At 37.3% G+C, this 20,845-nt stretch overlaps 1 protein-coding gene and 1 pseudogene across 2 annotated transcripts in view; one reads left to right on the plus strand and one right to left on the minus strand.

The window, feature by feature from the left end:
• The window catches only part of Msrb3 (methionine sulfoxide reductase B3), a 151,044-nt gene that overhangs the window by 22,402 nt on the left and 107,797 nt on the right, over positions 1-20,845 (plus strand). The window contains exon 1 of one of the 2 annotated variants that reach the window (XM_004650063.3): positions 7,055-7,181. The exons of the other annotated variant lie outside the window; for it this stretch is intronic. Coding sequence (XP_004650120.1) covers positions 7,106-7,181 — 76 coding nt within the window. The 5' untranslated portion in view covers positions 7,055-7,105. Of the gene's footprint in view, positions 1-7,054; positions 7,182-20,845 lie in introns of those variants that run through there. 2 annotated transcript variants of the gene reach the window in all.
• Positions 13,599-13,992, minus strand: LOC101600281 (annotated as a pseudogene).

The raw sequence follows: 20,845 nt of genomic DNA on the forward strand, positions 1-20,845 counted from the left end.
ATAGGATTTTTGGAATAGATATTTTAATTAGTGGTGCCCATATGCTAATCCATGATGAAGTTGATTCTATTCATAACAAGATGAGAAAAATAGCAACCATGAAACTATCCCACTGTGGTTATTTGAATCAGATCCCCATCCCCCAAACTAATGTGTTCTGAATGCTTGGTCCCCAGTTGGTGGCAGTTTAGGAGGTGAAGCCTTACTGGAGGTGATTTGTTGGGGGCAGACTTAGTGGTGTCAGAGCTAGCTCCTTGCAGAGATTAGCTCGCTCTCCTACTTCTGTTTTTCACCTGCTGTTGCAGAAGGTTATCCAGTCTCTGCTCATGCCATGCTGTTCCCTGCCATCATAAATCTTTTCCTCTCATGAGATGCTTTTGATCAGGTGTTTTGTGCCAGTAACATGAAGATAACTACAACACCCCCAAACTAAGTATATTCTACTTAAAAGAATGTCCTTTGTCTTGAGATTATTTTCTTGTTCTTGCTGTTAGCATGACCACTGAGCCTTTCCCTCTCCTCTCCTCTCCTCTCCTCTCCTCTCCTCTCCTCTCCTCTCCTCTCCTCTCCTCTCCTCTCCTCTCCTCTCCTCTCCTCTCCTCTCCTCTCCTCTCCTCTCCTCTCCTCTCCCTTCCCCTCCCCTCTGCTCCCTTCCCCTTCACTCTTCTCTCTTTTCCTCCCCCCTCCTTTTTTCTTGAGGTAGGGATTCACTCCAGTCTACGCTGACCTGGAACTCAATCTGTAGCTCCAGGCTGGCTTTGAATTCCCAGTGATCCTCCCACTTCATCCTCTCAAGTGAGTACTGGGATTATAGACATGAGCCACCACACATGGCTTAGCATAAATTTTGTGGGTTTTTTTTTGATATTTTGGTAAGATTAGAGTCTAACATAAAATTTGTATTTATTTATTTGAGAGAAATAGAGACAGAAAGAAAGAGGCAGACACAGAGAGAGTGACTATGGATGTGCCAGGGCCTCCTGCCACTGCAAACGAATTCCAGACACATGTGCTATTTTGTGCATCTGGGTTTATGTGGGTTCTGGGGAATCAAATCCAGGCTCTCAGGCTTTGCAAACAAGCACCTTCAACTACTGAGCCATCTCTCCAGCCAGAGTCTCACATACTGTTTTTGAAAAAATTGCCAAACTTGACAGCATGCAAATTTGTCAGCTTTCTTGGCTTTTGCAGTTAGGGGAGGACGTTTTACTCACTTGTGAAAACCACTGATATAGACATTCTTTTCCATGTATTGGAGAGAGCTTTGACCTTTAAGTTTGGCATTTTAAGTCTAGGAGTACAATCAGCTCACTTACTCTACAGCTAATTTCTACTTTAAAAAATTATTTGAGAGAGAGAGTGAATGGGCATGCCAGGGCCTTCAGCCACTGCAGATGAACTCCAGATGCATGCGCCCCCTTGTGTGCACACGCAGCATTGTACGCTTGTATCACTGTGCTTATGTGGGACCTCTGATTTGAACATAGGTTCTCAGGCTTCACAGGTAAGAGTCTTAACCACTAAGACATTTCTCTAGCCCTTATTTCTACTTCTTAAGTTTTCTGGGTTTCCTGGTATAACATCTCTTTTGGTAGTTTATTCAACTTCAGGGCAAAAAATATTAATAAGCTGACTTTAAACAGATGCCTGCTATGTTCTGGGCACTTGGATACAAAGATGAAAAAAATGCTGTCCCTTCCCTTAAGAAGAGGCCTATAACTAGAAGAGGAAGGAATGAAAGGATGCCAGGGTCCTGTACATTGTCATAGAGGATATGCTAGCTTGTTTCTTGCTTGGTAGGGTTTAATATTAGAGAAGTCATGATTGGTTGGGTTGGGAGTGCTTCTAAGGAGAGAAGAGACATGCAACAAAGACAGGAAATAGAAGCAGGAAACCGAACATATTTGGGGAAATTATGAGCAGCATAGTGGTTTGGCAGGAGTAAGGGGTGGGATGGAATATGGTGATACGGCGAGAAAACAGCCTCCAGAGTTGGGTAGCAGAATTTAGGGCATAGCATGTTTTATAAGTAAAACATTAGGGCTTTTATTAGATTTACCAGAATGTGATCTGTGCAGTGGAGATGGGGTAGAAAGTGGATTATGTGGCCCTACCTATTTCAGAAGCATAGCTGTCTGCAAAATTAAGCAGATGTGCTTCGGGAGCTCTCAAGACTCTGCATGGACAGGCAGCACTCCCACGACTTCGACTGCTAAAATGTGTGTGAGAGAGTACCTTGTCTGGCATTCAGAAATATAACAGGGATTGATAAATGTTGTGCATCCATGTGAATATTTGACTCTAAGGCTATGTAAATGTAAGTTGAGGATAAACTTGGAGAATTACAGATTTTCTGATGGTTCCTGTTCATGCTTATTTTCCTCAGTTGCTTGGTGTTAATTATTTTCCTGTAGATTGTCACAACTCAGGTACATACACCACTTCTGCTTTTTTTTTTTCTAATTTATTTATTTGAGAGTGACAGACACAGAGAGAAAGACAGATAGAGGGAGAGAGAGAGAATGGGCGCGCCAGGGCTTCCAGCCTCTGCAAACGAACTCCAGATGCGTGCGCCCCCTTGTGCATCTGGCTAACGTGGGACCTAGGGAACCGAGCCTCGAACCGGGGTCCTTAGGCTTCACAGGCAAGCGCTTAACCGCTAAGCCATCTCTCCAGCCCCACTTCTGCTTTTGTACTAGGATTGTTTCTGTTTACATTCTTTACCCAGCCTGTTGAAATACTAAAATAGGAAGAGAGCTGCAAAATTGAAATATGGATGGATGGATGGATGGATGGATGGATGAATGGATGGATGGATGGATGGATGGATAGATAGGTCGATCCATCCATCCATCCATCCATCCATTCATCCATCCATCCATCCATCTGTCTATCTATCTATATAAAGGGATTGATTTATTTGGTCTTCAAAGGTATTATATCATCATCATATTTAAATTTTGGTAGGCTAAAGTTCAATCATTTCATATATATATAATATATCCTAAAGATGTATCTAACAAGTTTAGAGAAAACTTATGGAGAAGGTAAAAGATAATTTGAAGCTATATCTGGTAGCATAGAGAGATAAAATGCAATATTCTTAGCTTGTTTCAGACTTTTCTGTCATTATTAAGGGAGAAGATACAGAAGTAATTTTCTTGAATGAAGTTTCTTTATGATTTGTTTATTACTAGCCATACTTCCTCACAAGGAAACCTTGTAACAGAGTGGATGGAGTTGTTGGTACAACATGAGGTTTTTTGTGTAATAGTCAGAAGGCTAGCCACTGGAGCTAGATGGCCTGGTTCAAGAGAAATTAAGATTCATAGTCTGTGCCCCTTACTAACTGTAGAACATAGGCAATTAAAAAAAAACTTCCTTAAACCTTAATCTCTATGTAAAATAGGAAAATTATAGTATATACCTCATAAAATTGTGAGGATGAAAAGAGCTGATCAATGTGAAGTACTTAGAAGAGTGCTTGGCACATGTTGAGTGCTTAACCAGCATTAACTATAGAACTTCTTAGCCTGCTGTTTTCTTTTGGAAGAAAGAGTAATAAGTTTTCAGCCTATGTAGGATTTTTAGGTTTGTTTTGGAACATAAACTATTTTTTTAATTTTTCAAGGTGGAGTCTTGTTCTAGCCTGGAATTTACTATATAGTCTCAGGGTGGCCTTGAACTCATAGCAATCCTCCTACCTCCCTTCCCAAGTGTTGGGATTAAAGGCATGTGCCACCACCACACCTGGCTTAACTGCTGTTTTTAAATAGTGTTGATTATAATTAGATCACTAAAATTTTCTAATTCATATAATTTTAAACATAGAAAATATATGACATATTTAAGTAATACTAGTGACTAACATTTCCTGATGTATACTTTGTGCCAGGAGTCCCAGGTTCTGTTTTCACCGATTAATTTATTTGATTATTTTTGAGTTGAAGAAACCAAAGGGTGTCTTATACGAGAAACCAAAGGGTGGTCATACAAGGAGTTATGGGCACAGCCAGGAGTAAACCCAGGTGTCTGGTTCTATAGCTCATATACCCATTGTGACACTGTCTTTCACATAAATGTATTATGTATTTTAGATCTGTTGGTCAATGTTGTGCTTCATTTACTGCAAACATAAATCAGGTGGAAAATAGCTAAAGTATAATTTTGTTTAACTATTTCAGCATACACCTGGGTATGATAACATATATCTATAATCCCAGCACTTAGGAAACAAAGCCAGGAAGATAGTGACTGAGCTGGAATACATAGTAAGACTGGCTTAAAAAAAAAAAACTATAGAAAAACTAAGTACAAACAAACAAAACCCAGCCAACATATGCACATTTGTACACACAACCAAAGCACCCAGTGTGTCTAGAGAAGAGTTGGTTCTCACCTCATATGCTAGAGCCACATTTCTCTTGTTTTGAGAAGTAGAAGGTTATGGGTTGATCTGATCACAACATCCAGAAACAAGTACAATTTTTTTTTTTTTTAAATTGTAAGAGAGGCAGGGGAAGGAAGAGGATGACATGCCAGGGCCTCCAGCCACTGTAATCAAACTCCAGATGTGTGTGTTGCCTTGTGCGCATCTGTGACCTTGTGTGCTTGCATCACCTTCTACGTCTGACTTACGTGGGACCTGGAGAGTTGAACATGGGTTCTTAGGCTTTGCAGGCAATCACCTTAACTGCTAAGCCATCTTTTCAGCCCACAAATACACACTGTTTAGCACAATCTTTCACTTTATGTCTGAAGATAGTGTGCCACTTTGCATGCATGTTTGCAAACTTATCTGTATTTCTCACTGTTCTTGTGATCAATAAAGTTAGATCAAATCCTAACTTCTGAAATGCCTTCTTGGTGGATCTGAAAATGAAGCATATTGGATAGATTAAGCTCTTAGCACCCTTTAGTACCAAAGGCCTAGATGGATCTAAAAATAATCCCTGTAGTCACTACACTTTGTTAGTGCTAATGTAGCATTTTCTGGGGTAGATACACACTATATACATATGTATGTATACACACACACACATACACCTGAAACCAAAAACATTGGGCAAAACAAATTTGCCACTAGATGGAGCTCTGGCTATTTGGGTAGGAAAAACAACGCAGCGTAGTGGGAACCTTAAATCACCCAGTATCTTGCTGGAGAGCCCCTGGTATTTGTGGCCCCTTAGCATTTAATTATAGAATGCATCTTTGTTCTTTGCCTGACCTGCAGAGTGACATCACTGCCTTTCTTCCCATGCGCCAGCTTTGACACAAGCCAGATGGCCACAGTGATCGGTAGGCGCCCAGGCCGCCTGGTACAGCAGTTGATGAAGCAGAATAGGAAGATATTTTATGGTCAGCTGGGGGTGGGGGGGAGCACAATAAGGCTGCAGCTTTGCTAAGTAATTACATTTACCGTGCACACTTTATTCCTCATAGCGAAGGGTCTCAAGGAAAAAAAAATCCATTTTTATTTCTAGTGTTCAGAGGTATAGACTTTTGATCTTTTATTAGTCAGTAGTCTGTTCCAAAGGCATGCTCTTTCCCTTGCTCTGCAGTCACTCGTGAAAATGACATGTTTATTTATATTTAATGGTTCTTTCAGGCCATGCATTGTGGTGTTCACCTTCCTTCTTCCTCCCCTTTGTCTCCAGTCAGCAACACAAAAATGTTTTAGTCTTGTAGTGAGTTTACTTTGGAAAAGTCAGAGTTCAGGCATGTTAATACAAGCAGATTTCCATCAGATATACTCCAGAGTGATTTGGTAAAATATATTACTGTTTATCATGTGTTTGTTCTTCAAGGAGGTCAGGAGAGTCCAGGAAAAGATTTTTATTTGGAGGTGGTAGTCAGGAAATGAACACGGCATTGATTTTATATCCATTTTTGGGCATTTGGAGGTTAAAGCTACTTAGCATGGTAATTTTAAATAAAATATAAGAAACTGATAATAGTAATGTAGTATTTTCTATTTTCATTAGAAGATAATCTTGACCAATTGCAATAGTGTACAAAACACTTGTGAAAATCCTGAGAATTGCACTTTTGTCTAAAGTTTAATTTTCATACAGTTTTGAGACTCTTCCACATGACTCATTCCAAAGACTTTAGAAAAATATTTTTACCCTTTTGAATGCTAGGTCATGAGTACTGTTCATAGAATCTTATTTAGAAAGTTTAAATTATAAAATTGAATGAAACTATGTTCTCCATGCTTTATTCAAATTTAACACTGTCAAGTCTGTTACTTGTCCTTGATTTCTTTTTGATTCTTAAAACAATAGGAAACTCTAAAAAAGATTAGTCTTAATCTTAAATTTTCTACAGAAGGGAGATGTGGCAATAAATATGAGAACAAGGCAGCATGTATAAGATGTATAAGAATGTGACTTTGCCAGGCGTGGTGGCACACGCCTTTAATTCTAGCACTCAGGAGGCAGAGGTAGGAGGATTGCTATGAGTTCAAGGCCAGCCTGTGACTACATAGTGAATTCCAGGTCAGCCTGGGCTAGAGTGAGACCCTACCTTGTAATAAAGAATGTGGCTTCACAGATATGACAGGGTTTTCATCTTTTTTTCTACTTGCAATTTGCTTTGTGGTCATGGACCTTTGAACCTAGGTTTCCTCACTTATGTATTGGTGATAAAAACCTGCATCCTAGGTTTACCAAAAGAATAGAATGATAAAAATATGTACTTGAGGCCTCAGACAGTTTGTCACATGGTACAAACCAGTAAAAGCTAACAATTTTCAACTATTTTAAACTTCAACCTCTGGTAATGTGTTATACATTCAATTGTTACATGTGCAGCGGATTACACTTGTTGAACTGTGTATAATATGTCTTTTATTCATAAAATACAAATAAGTATGGGTTGAGAGCATGCTCATTGTCTGAAAAACAGGCATAAGAAATTTATTAGCACTATGCATGTGTGTGCTCAATTTTAAATAAAACTGCAATCATCAATTGTTCAATGAATGTGTTTAACATTTGTGGTGTTTTAATTCATTGTTTTTTTTGTTTGTTTTCTTTTTTCTCCTACTCAGCTCTTGCCCCTGTTCTTTGCCTCTCGTTTTGTTGCTGAAGATATCACAGTGATGTCTGCATTCAACCTGCTGCATTTGGTGACAAAGAGCCAGCCAGTAGCCCTGCGAGCCTGTGGGCTTCCCTCAGGTTGCTGCTTCTTATGCTGTCTGTAGTGAGGGCACTGGTCTGCGGGGTGTTTCTGCTGTAGGAAATAGGAAACCAGCACACTCTCATCTGCTGCAAAATTTCATTTTCTTTTATATGGGTCCTAATTTGAAGATGGAAATTGGTTATAAATCATCACTCTATTTGGAGTACATTCATTTTCATAATGCATAGAGCCTTTGGAAACATTGTCCAGTCTCCTTACCCAATAAATAATTGTCACTGATATTTCATTATACCTTTTTTTTGTTAATGCACATTACACATCTGTAAATCACATTGTGCAAAAGAGGCTGACAGTCTCAGTCAGAAGCTGACTCAATTCACACAAAATAGAACATTCATCTTGTTAAAGGAGAATTAAAATGTTCTTCATTCCACATGTGGAAAAAAGTTACAATGAGCAATTTTTGGATTTATACTGTAGTAAATGAAAAGATGTTCTACTTAATGAGGACCAAATAAACACATCTATTATAGCATATGTCAAAATGATAATTAAATTAGAACCACTATACTATTAAACAATGTGATTTCATAATGAAATTGTTTAATTAAAAGATAACTATCTTTAGGGCTGGAGAGATGACTTAATGGTTAAGGCACTTGCCTACAAAGCCTAAGGACCCAAGTTTAACTCTATAGGTCCCATGTAAGCCAGACACACAGGGTGACAGAATCACAATTTTGTACATGTACACAGGGTGGCACACCTGTTTGGAGTTTGGTTGAAGTGTCTAGAGGCCCTGGTGCACCAATTTCCACCCCATAAAAATATAATTGTCTTTAGATTGTGAAAAGAAACCAATTTGAAGATAAATTAAAAAAAAAAACAGATACTTTTTAATAAGCAACCATTTCAGAACAATGCTGATACAGACTAATTCTAGAATCATTTGAGATCTGGCCTTCATTTTATTGGATAGGTACCTTGGCTTTGTTTGCAAGATGAGGATAATTATAGGATCCACCTGAGAGGATTGCTTTGAGAATTAGGCTGGTATGTCTAAAAAGTGCCTAGGACATTGGTTGGAATGGAGCTAGCAACACAGACATCTTAACTAGGCTCAGCAGAGAGATCTGTTTCTAAATTCATATAGATCTATATTTTTTCAATTCCAATAGACATTTAAAAAAATTGGGTATGTCCTTCCTTTCACTATTTTTCTTCAATAGGAACCATTTGCACACAGTATTTGCTTATGATATGTCTATTTTAATTATGCATCCTCCTGTGCCAGCTTCAAATTCTATGACTAGACAAAACATTGCTTTTCTTCTTATCCAGTATTGATGAAAGCCTAGAGAAATGCTCTATCTTCCTTCCTCTGGGCTTGCAAGATGCATTTTTAATCTGGCATATGAATTGGCTAGAATAATATTCCTTCATTTCTTGACCACTCAGAAGCTACTTACACTTTTAGGTGTTATGAAAATCGGTCTTCTAGTCTACAAATTTTATGCTTATATATAAGTAAAAGCTTTTGTGTATTTCTCTCATAGGATTTTTCTCTTAGATATATAGAAATGTTGAAGATGTTAAGTGTAGCAATATTGAGACATACTACATAAAGTTTGAAATCTAAAAGTATATATATTTTTTTTTACAAGAGAGAACAGGCCAAAGTTGAAGATACAGGAAATTAAGGTGAAAGTTTGGTTTCTTCTTAATTTACTCTACCTTGATTAAAACCCATTACAACAGAAATCAGTAAATCAAAAAAAAAATTCTGCTCCCTATGTAGCACTTTAATTTTGAGTATTATTCACTATGAAACAAGTATGGAACTAGAAAAATAATTGGAACAGGTTCTTAAGGTTGATTATAACTGGATTGACCTGCATGAAGAATATATCCCAGAAGAGTGATTTATCAGTTTTCAGTTTCTTTTTCTATTCTTAATAAAGCATCATTTTATTTGAGTGATTATTAAGTGCATCTGAGTTATGGTTCACTCATGTTTGTCATTCAAGTAACTTTTCTCACTCAAATTTTTTCTTAATGTCTTATAATAGTTTCTTTTAAGGATTAAATAGAGCACCGGGATAGGAGTCAGAAAACTCTAACCATAGCTCTGTCCTTAACTTGTGTGACCTTGAACACATTAGTAAACCTGTCCGGATCTCATTATCTTCATCTTGAAAATAAGAACTAGTATTGGACAATCCATTCAGTTCTGAAATTCCACAGTTTTATTAACTACCATTTGTTTTAACTTTTGGCTAGGTTAATTATATGTTAAGGCTCTGTGTGGATTCATACTGCAAATTACAGAAAACTCTTAATAAGTGGTGGTGAGAAGATAAAAACATTTGTCATTTGAACATTAGAATTTCTGTTCACTATATCATGAAAGGATTATCTGAGGTGGGATTGAGAAGTATGCATTTATGCATACTTTTAATGCTTGGTATAAAGTATTAATATAACTTAGATAACATAGTCATTTTTAGCCAACTGAAATGTTTGTCCAAATAGTACTAGTTACAGTGACAAATCACACCTTCTCATCATGCAAATAATACATGATTGTGACATTTACTTGACTTCATTTATATGCTTGTTGGCCTCTATGAATTGAAGAGGCATGTGGTTGTTAGGTAGTTTGTAAAATATGTCTTAATATTCTAATGAATAAGTTAGGGCTCTTATACAAGTATTATGCAAATATCCATTCAAAGACATAGATATCATTTTTTAAATTATTTATTTATTTATTTGAGAGCGACAGAAACAGAGACAAAGACAGATAGAAGGAGAGAGAGAGAATGGGCGTGCCAGGGCTTCCAGCCTCTGCAAACGAACTCCAGATGTGTGCGCCCCCTTGTGCATCTGGCTAATGTGGGATCTGGGAAACTGAGCCGCGAACCGGGGTCCTTAGGCTTCACAGGCAAGTGCTTAACCGCTAAGCCATCTCTCCAGCCCATAGATATCATTTTTTAAAATATCTTTTGTTCAGTTTTTACTTAGTTGACAGTGACAGAGAGAGAGAGAGAGAGAGAGAGAGAGAGAAGCGGGGGGCGGGGGGAATGGGCTACCAGGGCCTCCAGGCACTGCAAATGAACTCCAGATGCATGTGCCCCCTTGTGCATCTGGCTAACGTGGGTCCTGGGAAATCGAGGCTCGAACTGGGGTCCTTAGGCTTCACAGGCAAGCGCTTAACCACTAAGCCATAGATATCATTTTTGAAAGTAGAACTCTATGAATCCAGGGGTATAGGACTCCAGAACTTAATATAATGTCTGGAACTTAATAAATAATATATTTGTTAAATGAATAAATAATATTTTCAAAGTTTACATGTAGGTTAATTCATAACTGTGACAAAGAATAAAAGTCTCTTTATATAGGCAGATTAAAAGTATAAATTCATAGCTTATGTCTTTTGAAGTTGTCAAAAACCTTTATAATTTTATTGCATTATACAATATAGTGCACATCTTGAGTATAAATTACATTAGTTAAATGAATAAAAATGGTAACACCAGCTGGGCGTAGTGGTGCACGCCTTTAATCCTAGCACTCAGGAGGCAGAGGTAGGAGGATCACCGTGAGTTTGAGGCCACCCTGAGACTACATAGTGAATTCCAGGTTAGCCTGGGCTAGAGTGAGACCCAACCTCAAAAAACCAAAAAAAAAAAAAAAAAAAAAAAAGAAAATTGGTAACACAAATGAGGTATATATTCTCCATAATTCTCTTGCTTTTTCTCAGGCACTTTGAGTTTGATGATACACTAATTGTTTGAGAGAGTGAATAACAGATTATGTTACTTAGATGAGAATTAAGAACTCTCTCATTATTTCACATGTATTTTACAAATAAAATTTTGCTTTTTCTCCATTTAAAATAAAAATTTTTACAGATATGCATCAAACCAAAACCCACAAGTAAAAGAACTTATTGTTCAAATTAAAACTGGTAACAATTCATTAGTAGTAACTGATGTTATACTAAAAAAAAACAAACCAGTTACTCCTGAATGTTCTGATTACTTCCTGAATAGATACTGGTTTTTAAAAACCTTTCTTGATTCACAAGAATATGGACCACATCTATAGCTCTTGATAGATGTCATGATCTCCCAGAAAAAAATAGGCATCTAAGCACAATATTTTAAATAACTTCAAGTGGTTTTTTGTTGTTGTTGTTGCTGAATCTTTTGAAACTCTTCAGGGAGGGCTCTTTGCATGGGATGTCAGAACCTCTATTTTGACAGATACACATGAAACCAGTACAAAGCTAATTTAGTACAGGATTTCTTGTTTTTTGATGTCACCAATAGAATTCTCCCTGATGGTCTGATTAAGGTCCTTAGTTCTCAGATTTCACCATTCTTACATGTTCATCTTATTTGACATTGTTTATTATATTAGAAGGTCTATAAATAAAGAAAGTTTATTGCAGTGCTGGGATTTAACTGAAGATCTCATGTCCATATCTACTTCTGGGCTAGATGCAACCAAGGGTCTCATGCCCATATCTACTTCTGAGCCATGAGCTAAGCAAGGGTCTCATGCCCATATCTAATTCTGAGCCATGATCTAAGCAAGGGTCTCGTGCCCTTATCTACTTCTAAGCCATGATATAACCAAAGGTCTTATGCACGTATCTACTTCTGGTCCAGGTGAATTTTTTCTTTTTAAGTAAAAAGATAAGTAACTTAAAAAAAAAGAGAGACACAGATTTTAACTCATAATTCACAAAAAAAATTGCCATTAGTTAATTTTCCAGTAGATGGCACTAGTTTTACATTCTTACACAGTGTGGGAGCCCATCATTAAACACATATAGGTGCATTGTACAGACTTAGACTGTGTAAAGAACATACATTTTTCTTCTTATGTTCAGACAATATTTGCAGAGTGAAAGCCTTTTTCCATTTTCAATAGGATTCTGACTCATTTTGCTTGGCCATCTCATTGAAATTGCCTTTCATATATAAACTTCCTGTAAACTAAAACAAGTGTTCGTAAATTAACTTATCTTGCACCCAAATAGCTGATTTATCAGTAATTTGTAGCCTTATATGAAGCTAAATTTTCTTCAGCAGACCACCCAAGGATTAAAGTAAATTTTATATTTTGTTTTGTTATGTTTTGAATATATATAGAATCTTGAAAATGTTATATTAAACATGTTGGTGGTTAAGCACAAATTATTTTGTGCATAAATGAAAATATTTTAGGAAAGTATGAAAATTTTATATTTAAAATGTTGACTAACGAGTACTCTGATGTAGCTGTATCTTTTCTAAAACAAAATGTTTTGGCAGTTTTATCATATAATGAAGTTTTGGTTAATGTTGGAAAGTTGCTTTAATTGTTAGATGATTTGAAAAGTATTTGTAGATAATGTCTACTTGGTCAAGGCTAAATGGTTTATAAAACTATATGTATAAATCCAAGGTGTTAGGCATGTAGGCTATTAAATATCAAATCAATTCTTAGTATTTATTTATAAAACACATTGCAGCCTCTAGTAGCAACATAGTTAAAATTGGCATGAACGACAATTAAATCTTATTTTTTGATAAATTCAGTAATTAATAATGACTAAAGGATATGAAACATATTACTCGTTTAGACAGTATTACTAATTAGACAATATGAATTTGGGGGAAATTGCATAGGTAAATAGATATTTAAGCATGTTCGCAATAATGTTACCAAAGAGATTAGGGAGGTATTTAGTCAAATGAGCTGCTTTTTTCTCTTAGCAAATAAGTTTAATGAAGGAATGGTCATGAGTAACATTTCATAAAGTTCATATGCTTACTAATATTGAGTGCACTGGATGAATTTTTATCACAGCTTCAACCTAAATGTCTTATGCAATTGAATTTCTCATGATTGCTTTTCCTAGATATATTTTAATTTAAAGCTCATTAAAATAGATTTTTTGAGATGCAGTAGCAAATTATATGTAACTGTTCTGTGCCTTTGCATTTGAAGCCAACTATTTATTTGAAAATTTAATTTTTTGCATGTGTAGATGTGTTGTCTATATGAGTACATGCATGTGTGTCCATATGTATGTGCTTTCTCATGGGTGCATGTGTGTGGAATCCAGAAGTTGATCTTAAGTGTCTTATGCAATTGTTGTCCCCCTTGCTTTTTTTTTTTTTTGAAAGCCATATTTTTATTTGCTCATTTCTTGCATTTTTAAAATTATTTATTTATTTATTTATTTGAGAGTGACAGACACAGAGAGAAAGACAGATAGAGGGAGAGAGAGAGAATGGGCACACCAGGGCTTCCAGCCTCTGCAAACGAACTCCAGACACGTGCGCCCCCTTGTGCATCTGGCTAACGTGGGACCGGGGGAACTGAGCCTCGAACCGGGGTCCTCAGGCTTCACAGGCAAGCACTTAACCGCTAAGCCATCTCTCCAGCCCTGCTCATTCCTTGCATTTAAAGGACTCTTTGATGACATCTTGGCCTGAGATTCCTTGCCATAGTCCTTAATAACTACACAACTGCAGCCAACCACCTTGAGGGTTTCCCCTCTCGATCAGTTTTCAGAGGCCTACCCAGTCCCCTAGTTTCTTCTTGTCTTCAGCCTTAATGTGGTTGGTTGTGCCCAGTGCAAAGTGCCTCCACCAACATGACATACATGGATGCTTCACAACTGGACTGAAGCACACAGAGATGGGCTTAGCGCTGGCCTCAGGCTTTGGCAGCTTCACGAATTCCACGTGGTAGGCCATCGTGCATGGGGGTGCTCTTCAGCTCCTCTTGCAGAGCAGTGTGAACATCCATTACACCTCCAGAAGCAATGCCCTTCTTGGCCATGGAGGGGGTGACCTGTGTAGCTGAATCTTGAACTCACCAGAGCCTCTGCCTCCATGCGACTCAGCGTTGGCAGGGAAAGAGGGCCTTGCTTTTTTTTTGAGATGGGGTCTCTCACTGAACCCAGAATTTACTGATAGAGCTGACCAAGATAACCAGAAAGCCCAGAAGATTTGTTTCTCTCCACCTTCTCATGTTTCCAAGTCATGTTTCCAGCTCTGTTTGAACAATTTTAAGTTGAAGTTTTATTTAAAATGCCTCAATTATTTTCCTCTTGTACATTTGGTATGTTCTCACTTATACCAGTCACTTAAAGATTTGTATTATGAAAGTGTCATCAACCAATGAAGGTGCCAGTTTAGGTGATTAATAAGTTGTATGCTTAGATTTACTCAGTAGCTTTTATGATAAACATTTTCTTCAGTACTAATATTTTCTATATTCAGCCATATAATTTCAGAGAACAGAGTATTAATTTAAATCATTTGATTATTTGAATTTTAAGCAAGCCAAGGAAATCCAGATTTCTATAGTTGTAGTTTTAAAAAATATTTAATTTTATTTATTTATTTGAGAGAGAATAAGAAAGAGGAGGACAGAGGGAGGGAAGGAGGGAAGATGAACATGCCAGGGCTCTAGCCTATGAAAATGAGCTCCAGATGCATGCACCACTTTGTGCATCGGGCTTTACATGGGTACGAGGAATCAAACCATGTTTCTTTGGGTTTGTAGGCAAGCGCTTTAACAGCTAAGCCATCTCCCCAGCCAAAGGTTGTATATTTTTACAGGTTTATTTTATTGCAAAATTCACAATAGCTCAAAATGATTCATTTCATTTGATTACTATTATTTCTTGTATGATTCTAGGCAGCATCACAGCAAATTTCAGTACTTTATACCATCTTATTGCTACTGGTGAAGAAACAAATTAGAAGCTTATTCTGTGTATTGACTAGATTGTTTTTACCACCAGTTTGCTTTCTAGACCTACCTGTACAGTTTTTTACTGTTATTTTAAAAAAATAACTTATTTATTTTTGGGGGGGCAGAGAGAGACTGGGCATGCCAGGGCCGCCAACTACTGTGAATGAACTCCAGAAGCATGTGCCACCTTGTGCATGTGGCTTACATGGGTCCTGGGGAATAGAACCAAGGTCCTTTGGTTTTGCAGGCAAGTGCCTTAACTGCTAAGCCATCTTCTCCAGCCCTTTTACTGTTTTTTTTTTTTTTAATCTCTAAACTGAGAAACACTTCAGAAACATTTTACGTATTTATCTGATTAAAATCATAAATTTGTGTTCTTACGCTTGTATTTATTTATTTATTTTGAGGCAGGGTCTCACTTCTTCCCAGGCTGACCTGGAACTCACTCTGTATCCCTGGACCCATGATAGTCCTCCTCCCTTAGTCTCTTGAGTCCTGGGATTATAGGCTTGATCCATCATTCCTGGCTAAACCTTAGTTTCTTGCTACTAGGAAGAAGAAATTGGAGGAAAGAAAGAGGAGAGAGAACACATAAAAAAAAAAAAAAAAAAGTCACCAGAGGGTGACAGTTGAATAGGCAAATCTGTTTTTATTATAGGAAATTGATTCCTGCAAAGTAAGTTCCAGAAGGACAGACGTTTTGTCTATTCAATTTACATTTTAATTCAGTAACTAGAATTGTGTCTGTCATGTAAAAGGCATTCAGTTAATATCTGTTGAACATGGAATGGCTGTGAATAAGTATATCATCTTATGTATCAAAATAATGCCATGTTATAAGTAATACAATCTCTTTATTTTTTATTTTTTTGGTTTTTCAAGGTAGGGTCTCACTCTGGTCCAGGCTGATGTGGAATTAACTATATCGTCTCAGGGTGGCCTCGAACTCACAGCAATCCTCCTACCTCTGCTGGGATGAAAGACGTGCACCACCATGCCTGGCCCAATCTCTTTTCTTAAGGAAGATACATTCTAGTAAATAAGATGCCCATTTTGAGTTCACATTTTACTAACTTTAGGATGAAAGAATACTTATATGTGGTTGTATAAGTCTCTATAAATACTTCGTTTGTTTTACGGTGGAGGCAGGGAATGGAAGTGAGAAATACCTCACTTCTTTCTGCCCCAAATGATAGACTAGATTGCAACAGTGAAACTTCTGAAGGTTGTTGAAGGAAATTGTAGCACAGTGGTAGTGGTGGGAGATGGGAGATGGGAGGATAGGCGTGAGAATGCACTGTGGGCACATGGCTCAGTATATTCATATTAAAGTATAGACACATGGGTTCTAGAGCTAATGTAATAAATGAGTCAATTCATGGAAGAAAGCCTTAGTCTGTATACCCTGGCATATGTTGAATAGGTGTGTGACCATGTCAAGTAACTTCTTTGAGTATTAATTTTCTCTTGAGGGTTTTTGTCTAAGAAATCTGCCATTTCCCAGATTGTAATATAAGGAATATCAGTTCTACTAGTTGCCGTGTGAAACCAATCATCAGGTTGAAAAGCTGCACACGATCCTGTTTCATCTGTTCCAATATAGAATGCTTTTCACAATTTGCTACTTTAATAATGAGGATGCATCTTAAATGTCATGGTGACAAGAGTATGTCATACGGTCAATAGTGTTGTTTTTCTAGTGGACCATAAAATAAGGTATTAAAACACCACATATTTAGAGAAATATATTAGCATAAGAAGCCCATGTTAGTTAGATTTTCCTAACTTTAACTATGGAATGTTCTCCCTTTCACTGTGCAAAAGGACAAACCTTGAATTTTTTTTTCAGCCATTGGTTAAAAATAATCTTTTTATATCGTGTGTTTGTGTGTGTGTGTGTGTGTGTGTGTGTGTGTGTGTGTGTGTGGAGGACAGAGGACAACCTGGGGTGTTTCTCCTCCCCTTTCACCTTCTTTTGCGATAGTCACTCTTGCCACTGCTCCCTGCAAGCATTCAGAGTTTTTTGACTTCACCTCTCCTTACAAGTGTGTTGGGATTACAGTGACATGAGCCACTCTGCACCCAGATTTAGGTGTTGAGGAGGATGGAACTCCAGTCAGCATGTTTTGCAATCAAGCTCCTTTAATCACTGAGCCATCTCTCTAGCCCTCAGAATCAGTGTTTCATAAAATACCTTTTGTTTTATGCTGACTCAGGTAGTCTCATAGAGTTACATCCACGGAGTTAGTGAAATATTAGTCATAGTATAAAAAGACTTGAATGTGGAACTTGAGAAGTGACAAAGGCTTGACTAGTTTCAGAGGAAACTTAAACTCTATCCTTAATCATTCTTTTTGCTACACTGACTTATTAAACAAATGTTGATATAGTTTTGAAGTTAAGTTCTAAGAAAACATAGCTAAAGGGATTTAGGAGACATCTTTTAGGTAGACTTAAACAGCAATAATTGAAATGGAAAGTTGAATAAGTAAATATAGCACATACTTTTTATACCTTTCTTTTGTGCAGCATACTGCTAGGCTCTGCAAATGCAAAAATGCAAAGTTGACATACACACACACACTCTCTCTCTCTCATGGAGATATGAAAAATTCAAAGGAATTCTTATGCCCTGTGTGTGTGTGTGTTCACATGGTGTTGAGGTGTTATAGCACACATGGGGAGTTCAGAGGACATCCTCGAGTGTCCGTCCTTGCTCTCCCTCCACCTTGTTTGAGGCAGCATATCTTGATTGCTGCTCTCCCCAGGCTGTTGGGCCCATGTGCTTCTGGGTGATTGCTCTGTGTCCAGGCTTGCTGGTATTATAGATGAGTCCTACAGCTTCTGGCTTTTAGGTTGCAGGGATCCAAGCTCAGGGATTCAGGGCTTTCACTGAAAGCTCTCTGTCCATGAGCTGTCTCCTTAGCTCTCTTGTGCTTTTTCTTAAATTATCTCAATGAAAGGGAAAAAGATAAAAGTGTAGCTTTTTTTTTTCTTTAGAATCTCAGATTTTTCTAGAATGGATATAATTCAGTTAGCTGTTCATCCACTGGCCATTGCAGAATTGTATTTTGTGCATTATGCTTAATTTAAATTCAAATTCATGATGTAATTCAGAAATTTGTAGAAGTTGAGTTTTTAGATAACATTTTTCTTTCTAATGAAGTATATCAAGTTTATATCTAAATAAAATTTGCATGATAATATTAGGGAGGGCTCCTTTCTGTGGGTGGTTACCTCTCATCTCCCAGCAGTCTATGATCCCCAAGGGGAAAAAGGAGGATGGAATAGAGAGGGCTTTTTTGTGTGTGCAAATCTTTTTGATTGCATGTGAAATGTAGAATGGAAATGAGCCTGTCTGGTTTTAATTTTTTTCTATATAGGCTATGATGTTCAAGTGAAGACCCATACTAAAAAAAATTAAAAGCAGGGAACTTCAACTATGTCAGACATTTCACATGCAATCAGATAGAATTGAAGTTAAGTGACTTTCTCTTTCACTATTGTCACTTGATGATGGCAGTGCCTTAAATTTTTTTTATTCATATGCTTTACAAGCAAGAAAATGCTTTTTTGGAGCAAGACATTTAAAAATATTTTTCTAAACTTTATGGTGTACATTAACACAAAAGTCTTTGCTTCCAGTTTTTGCATGAAATTTTGAAGAATTGATAAAATCCTTTTTAGTTCTTTTTGGTACTTTAGCAATGCTGATTACATGACTACTATGTGTGAGTTAGCAATGAAATATTTGTAATCAAGTAGAGTACAGAAATGTACCAGTTGGCTTCTATCATATTGCCAGTCAAGTGAATTATAAATGAATGTTCTATTATAAATGAATGTTCTATGACCAATGAGATGATAAATCTTTTTATTATATCCTTTCAAGAAAGTTATGCAGCTTTAGAAATGTGATTTTACTATGCTAAGGTTAGAACTTTTAGTCCTATTAATATACTTTGGATACTGAGGACTCAAGCAGTCTAAGGCTGGTGATGTGATTACGTGGTAAGTGCTTGCCTAGAGCATATAAGGCCCTGGGTTCAATCCCTAGCACCACATAAACTGTGTGTGGTGGTTCACACCCATAATCTCAGCACTGGAGAGGTAGAGATGGAAGGATCAGAAGATTCTAGTCATTCTTGACTGTACTGTGAACTGTAGGCCAGCCTGGGCTACTGAAACTGTGCCTCAGAAGAGAGGGGAAATAAGGAAAACTACAATGAAGGAGCTAAGGGATGTAACTGAGTAGGAGTGTACTTGCCTTGTATGCAGGCTCTGGGTTCAGTCACCAGGCCAGCATTTAAAAAACAAAAAAGAGATATGTTACTTTGGTGTGTTTATAATATCCATGGATGTTAGTGACAGCTCTGTGTGTGCCTCCGCACAACTAATGCCAGTCCATCGAATTATTTTGCCTGAAGTAATAGGAAAACAGTGAGAAGGTATGCACTGTGATTATTATTATTATGGCAAATAAGTTAGTGCTTTTCTTCTCAAGGAACTCTTTCCTTTGAAGAGCTTTTTTTTTTTTATTTTCTGTGTGTTATAATCAGGGTTTGAAGTTCAAATGTAATTCATCTGCCTAATGTAAACATAATGCTTAAAGATGGAAACTCAAGTGAGGTACAAATTTTATGTCATTACTTATGAGTAACCCCTGCAGTAGCTAGAGGAGGACTATGAAGAGTGGCATTATAAAAGTATTTCTGAAGAGAAAAACATAGGTCACAATGGCCAAAGGATATGATTTTTTATGCTCATCCAAAATTCATCACCAAAATTTGGGTATTCTCTTATATTTGACTTCAGACTGGGAATGATGGTCTGTAGTTTAAATGAATGGCGTTAAGTAGACAAAAGCAAGTTAGCACAGACTGTGCACTGATTGTAGATTCAGAGTTCAGCCAGACAAATACTTGATGAGAGATGTTTTGAATACAGCACTGTGCTGAAAGAATATGCGCTGATTCCTTCTAGATGTAGAAAAGTTAATGGTAGCCAGTGCTTGTGTTAAGACATATAACCATAAACTCCTTGGTTTAAATGCCTGTTTTTGCATGCTTACATTGTCTACTCCATTCCTTTCCTCAGCCACATATGTGAGGATGTCTTAGAGCTTTCATTTCTTATAGTGGCCATTTCTGTTTAAATACTTTTAACTTCCCGTTAAGAAGTAAATCAGATCTATTACATAATGCTTACAGCACTTTGCAGTCCTAACTTTTATATGTCATTGTGAAAACATTAAAACACAATAAAACCTAAAGATCTCATAAGTTCTCTCAGAAGTTCTTTGGATATCAGTGCAGCCAACTTCCTCTCCTTCTCCAGGGTTTTATCTCTTTTTTTTCTTAGTGAAACCTACCTTGGTCACTTCATTTACAATTGCACCAGTGGGTTGGAGAGATGGCTTAACGGTTAAGCACTTGCCTGTGAAGCCTAAGGACCCCAGTTAAAGGCTCAATTCCCCAGGACCCACATTAGCCAGATGCAGAAGGGGGCACACGCATCTGGAGTTCATTTGCAGTGGGTGGAAGCCCTGGTGTGCCCATTCTCTCTCTCTCTTTCTGTCACTCTCAAATAAATACATAAAAATGAACAAAAAAAATTTTTTTTAAAGGACTTGTCTCCTTTAAAAAAAAAAAAAGATTGCCACCATTCCTGTTAGCCCTGCAATCCTCATTGCCCTACTCCAGGCTTGCTGTCTTTTCTTTCTGTATATTTACTACCCCCTTAGAGACCGATTAATATACTTACTTGCTTCATTGCATTTTGTCTTCCCTTACCTATGCTCTAATGGGAGCTGCAAGAGTTGACTCATTTTTTTCTCTGCTTTATACTGAGTACTTAGAATACGTAGACATTCTAAATGATTATTAAATCAGTGAATAAATATTCTTAGGTCAACATAGTACCTGGCACTTTG

This window comes from Jaculus jaculus, chromosome 6 (assembly GCF_020740685.1).
Source record: "Jaculus jaculus isolate mJacJac1 chromosome 6, mJacJac1.mat.Y.cur, whole genome shotgun sequence".
Lineage (NCBI taxonomy): Eukaryota > Metazoa > Chordata > Mammalia > Rodentia > Dipodidae > Jaculus > Jaculus jaculus.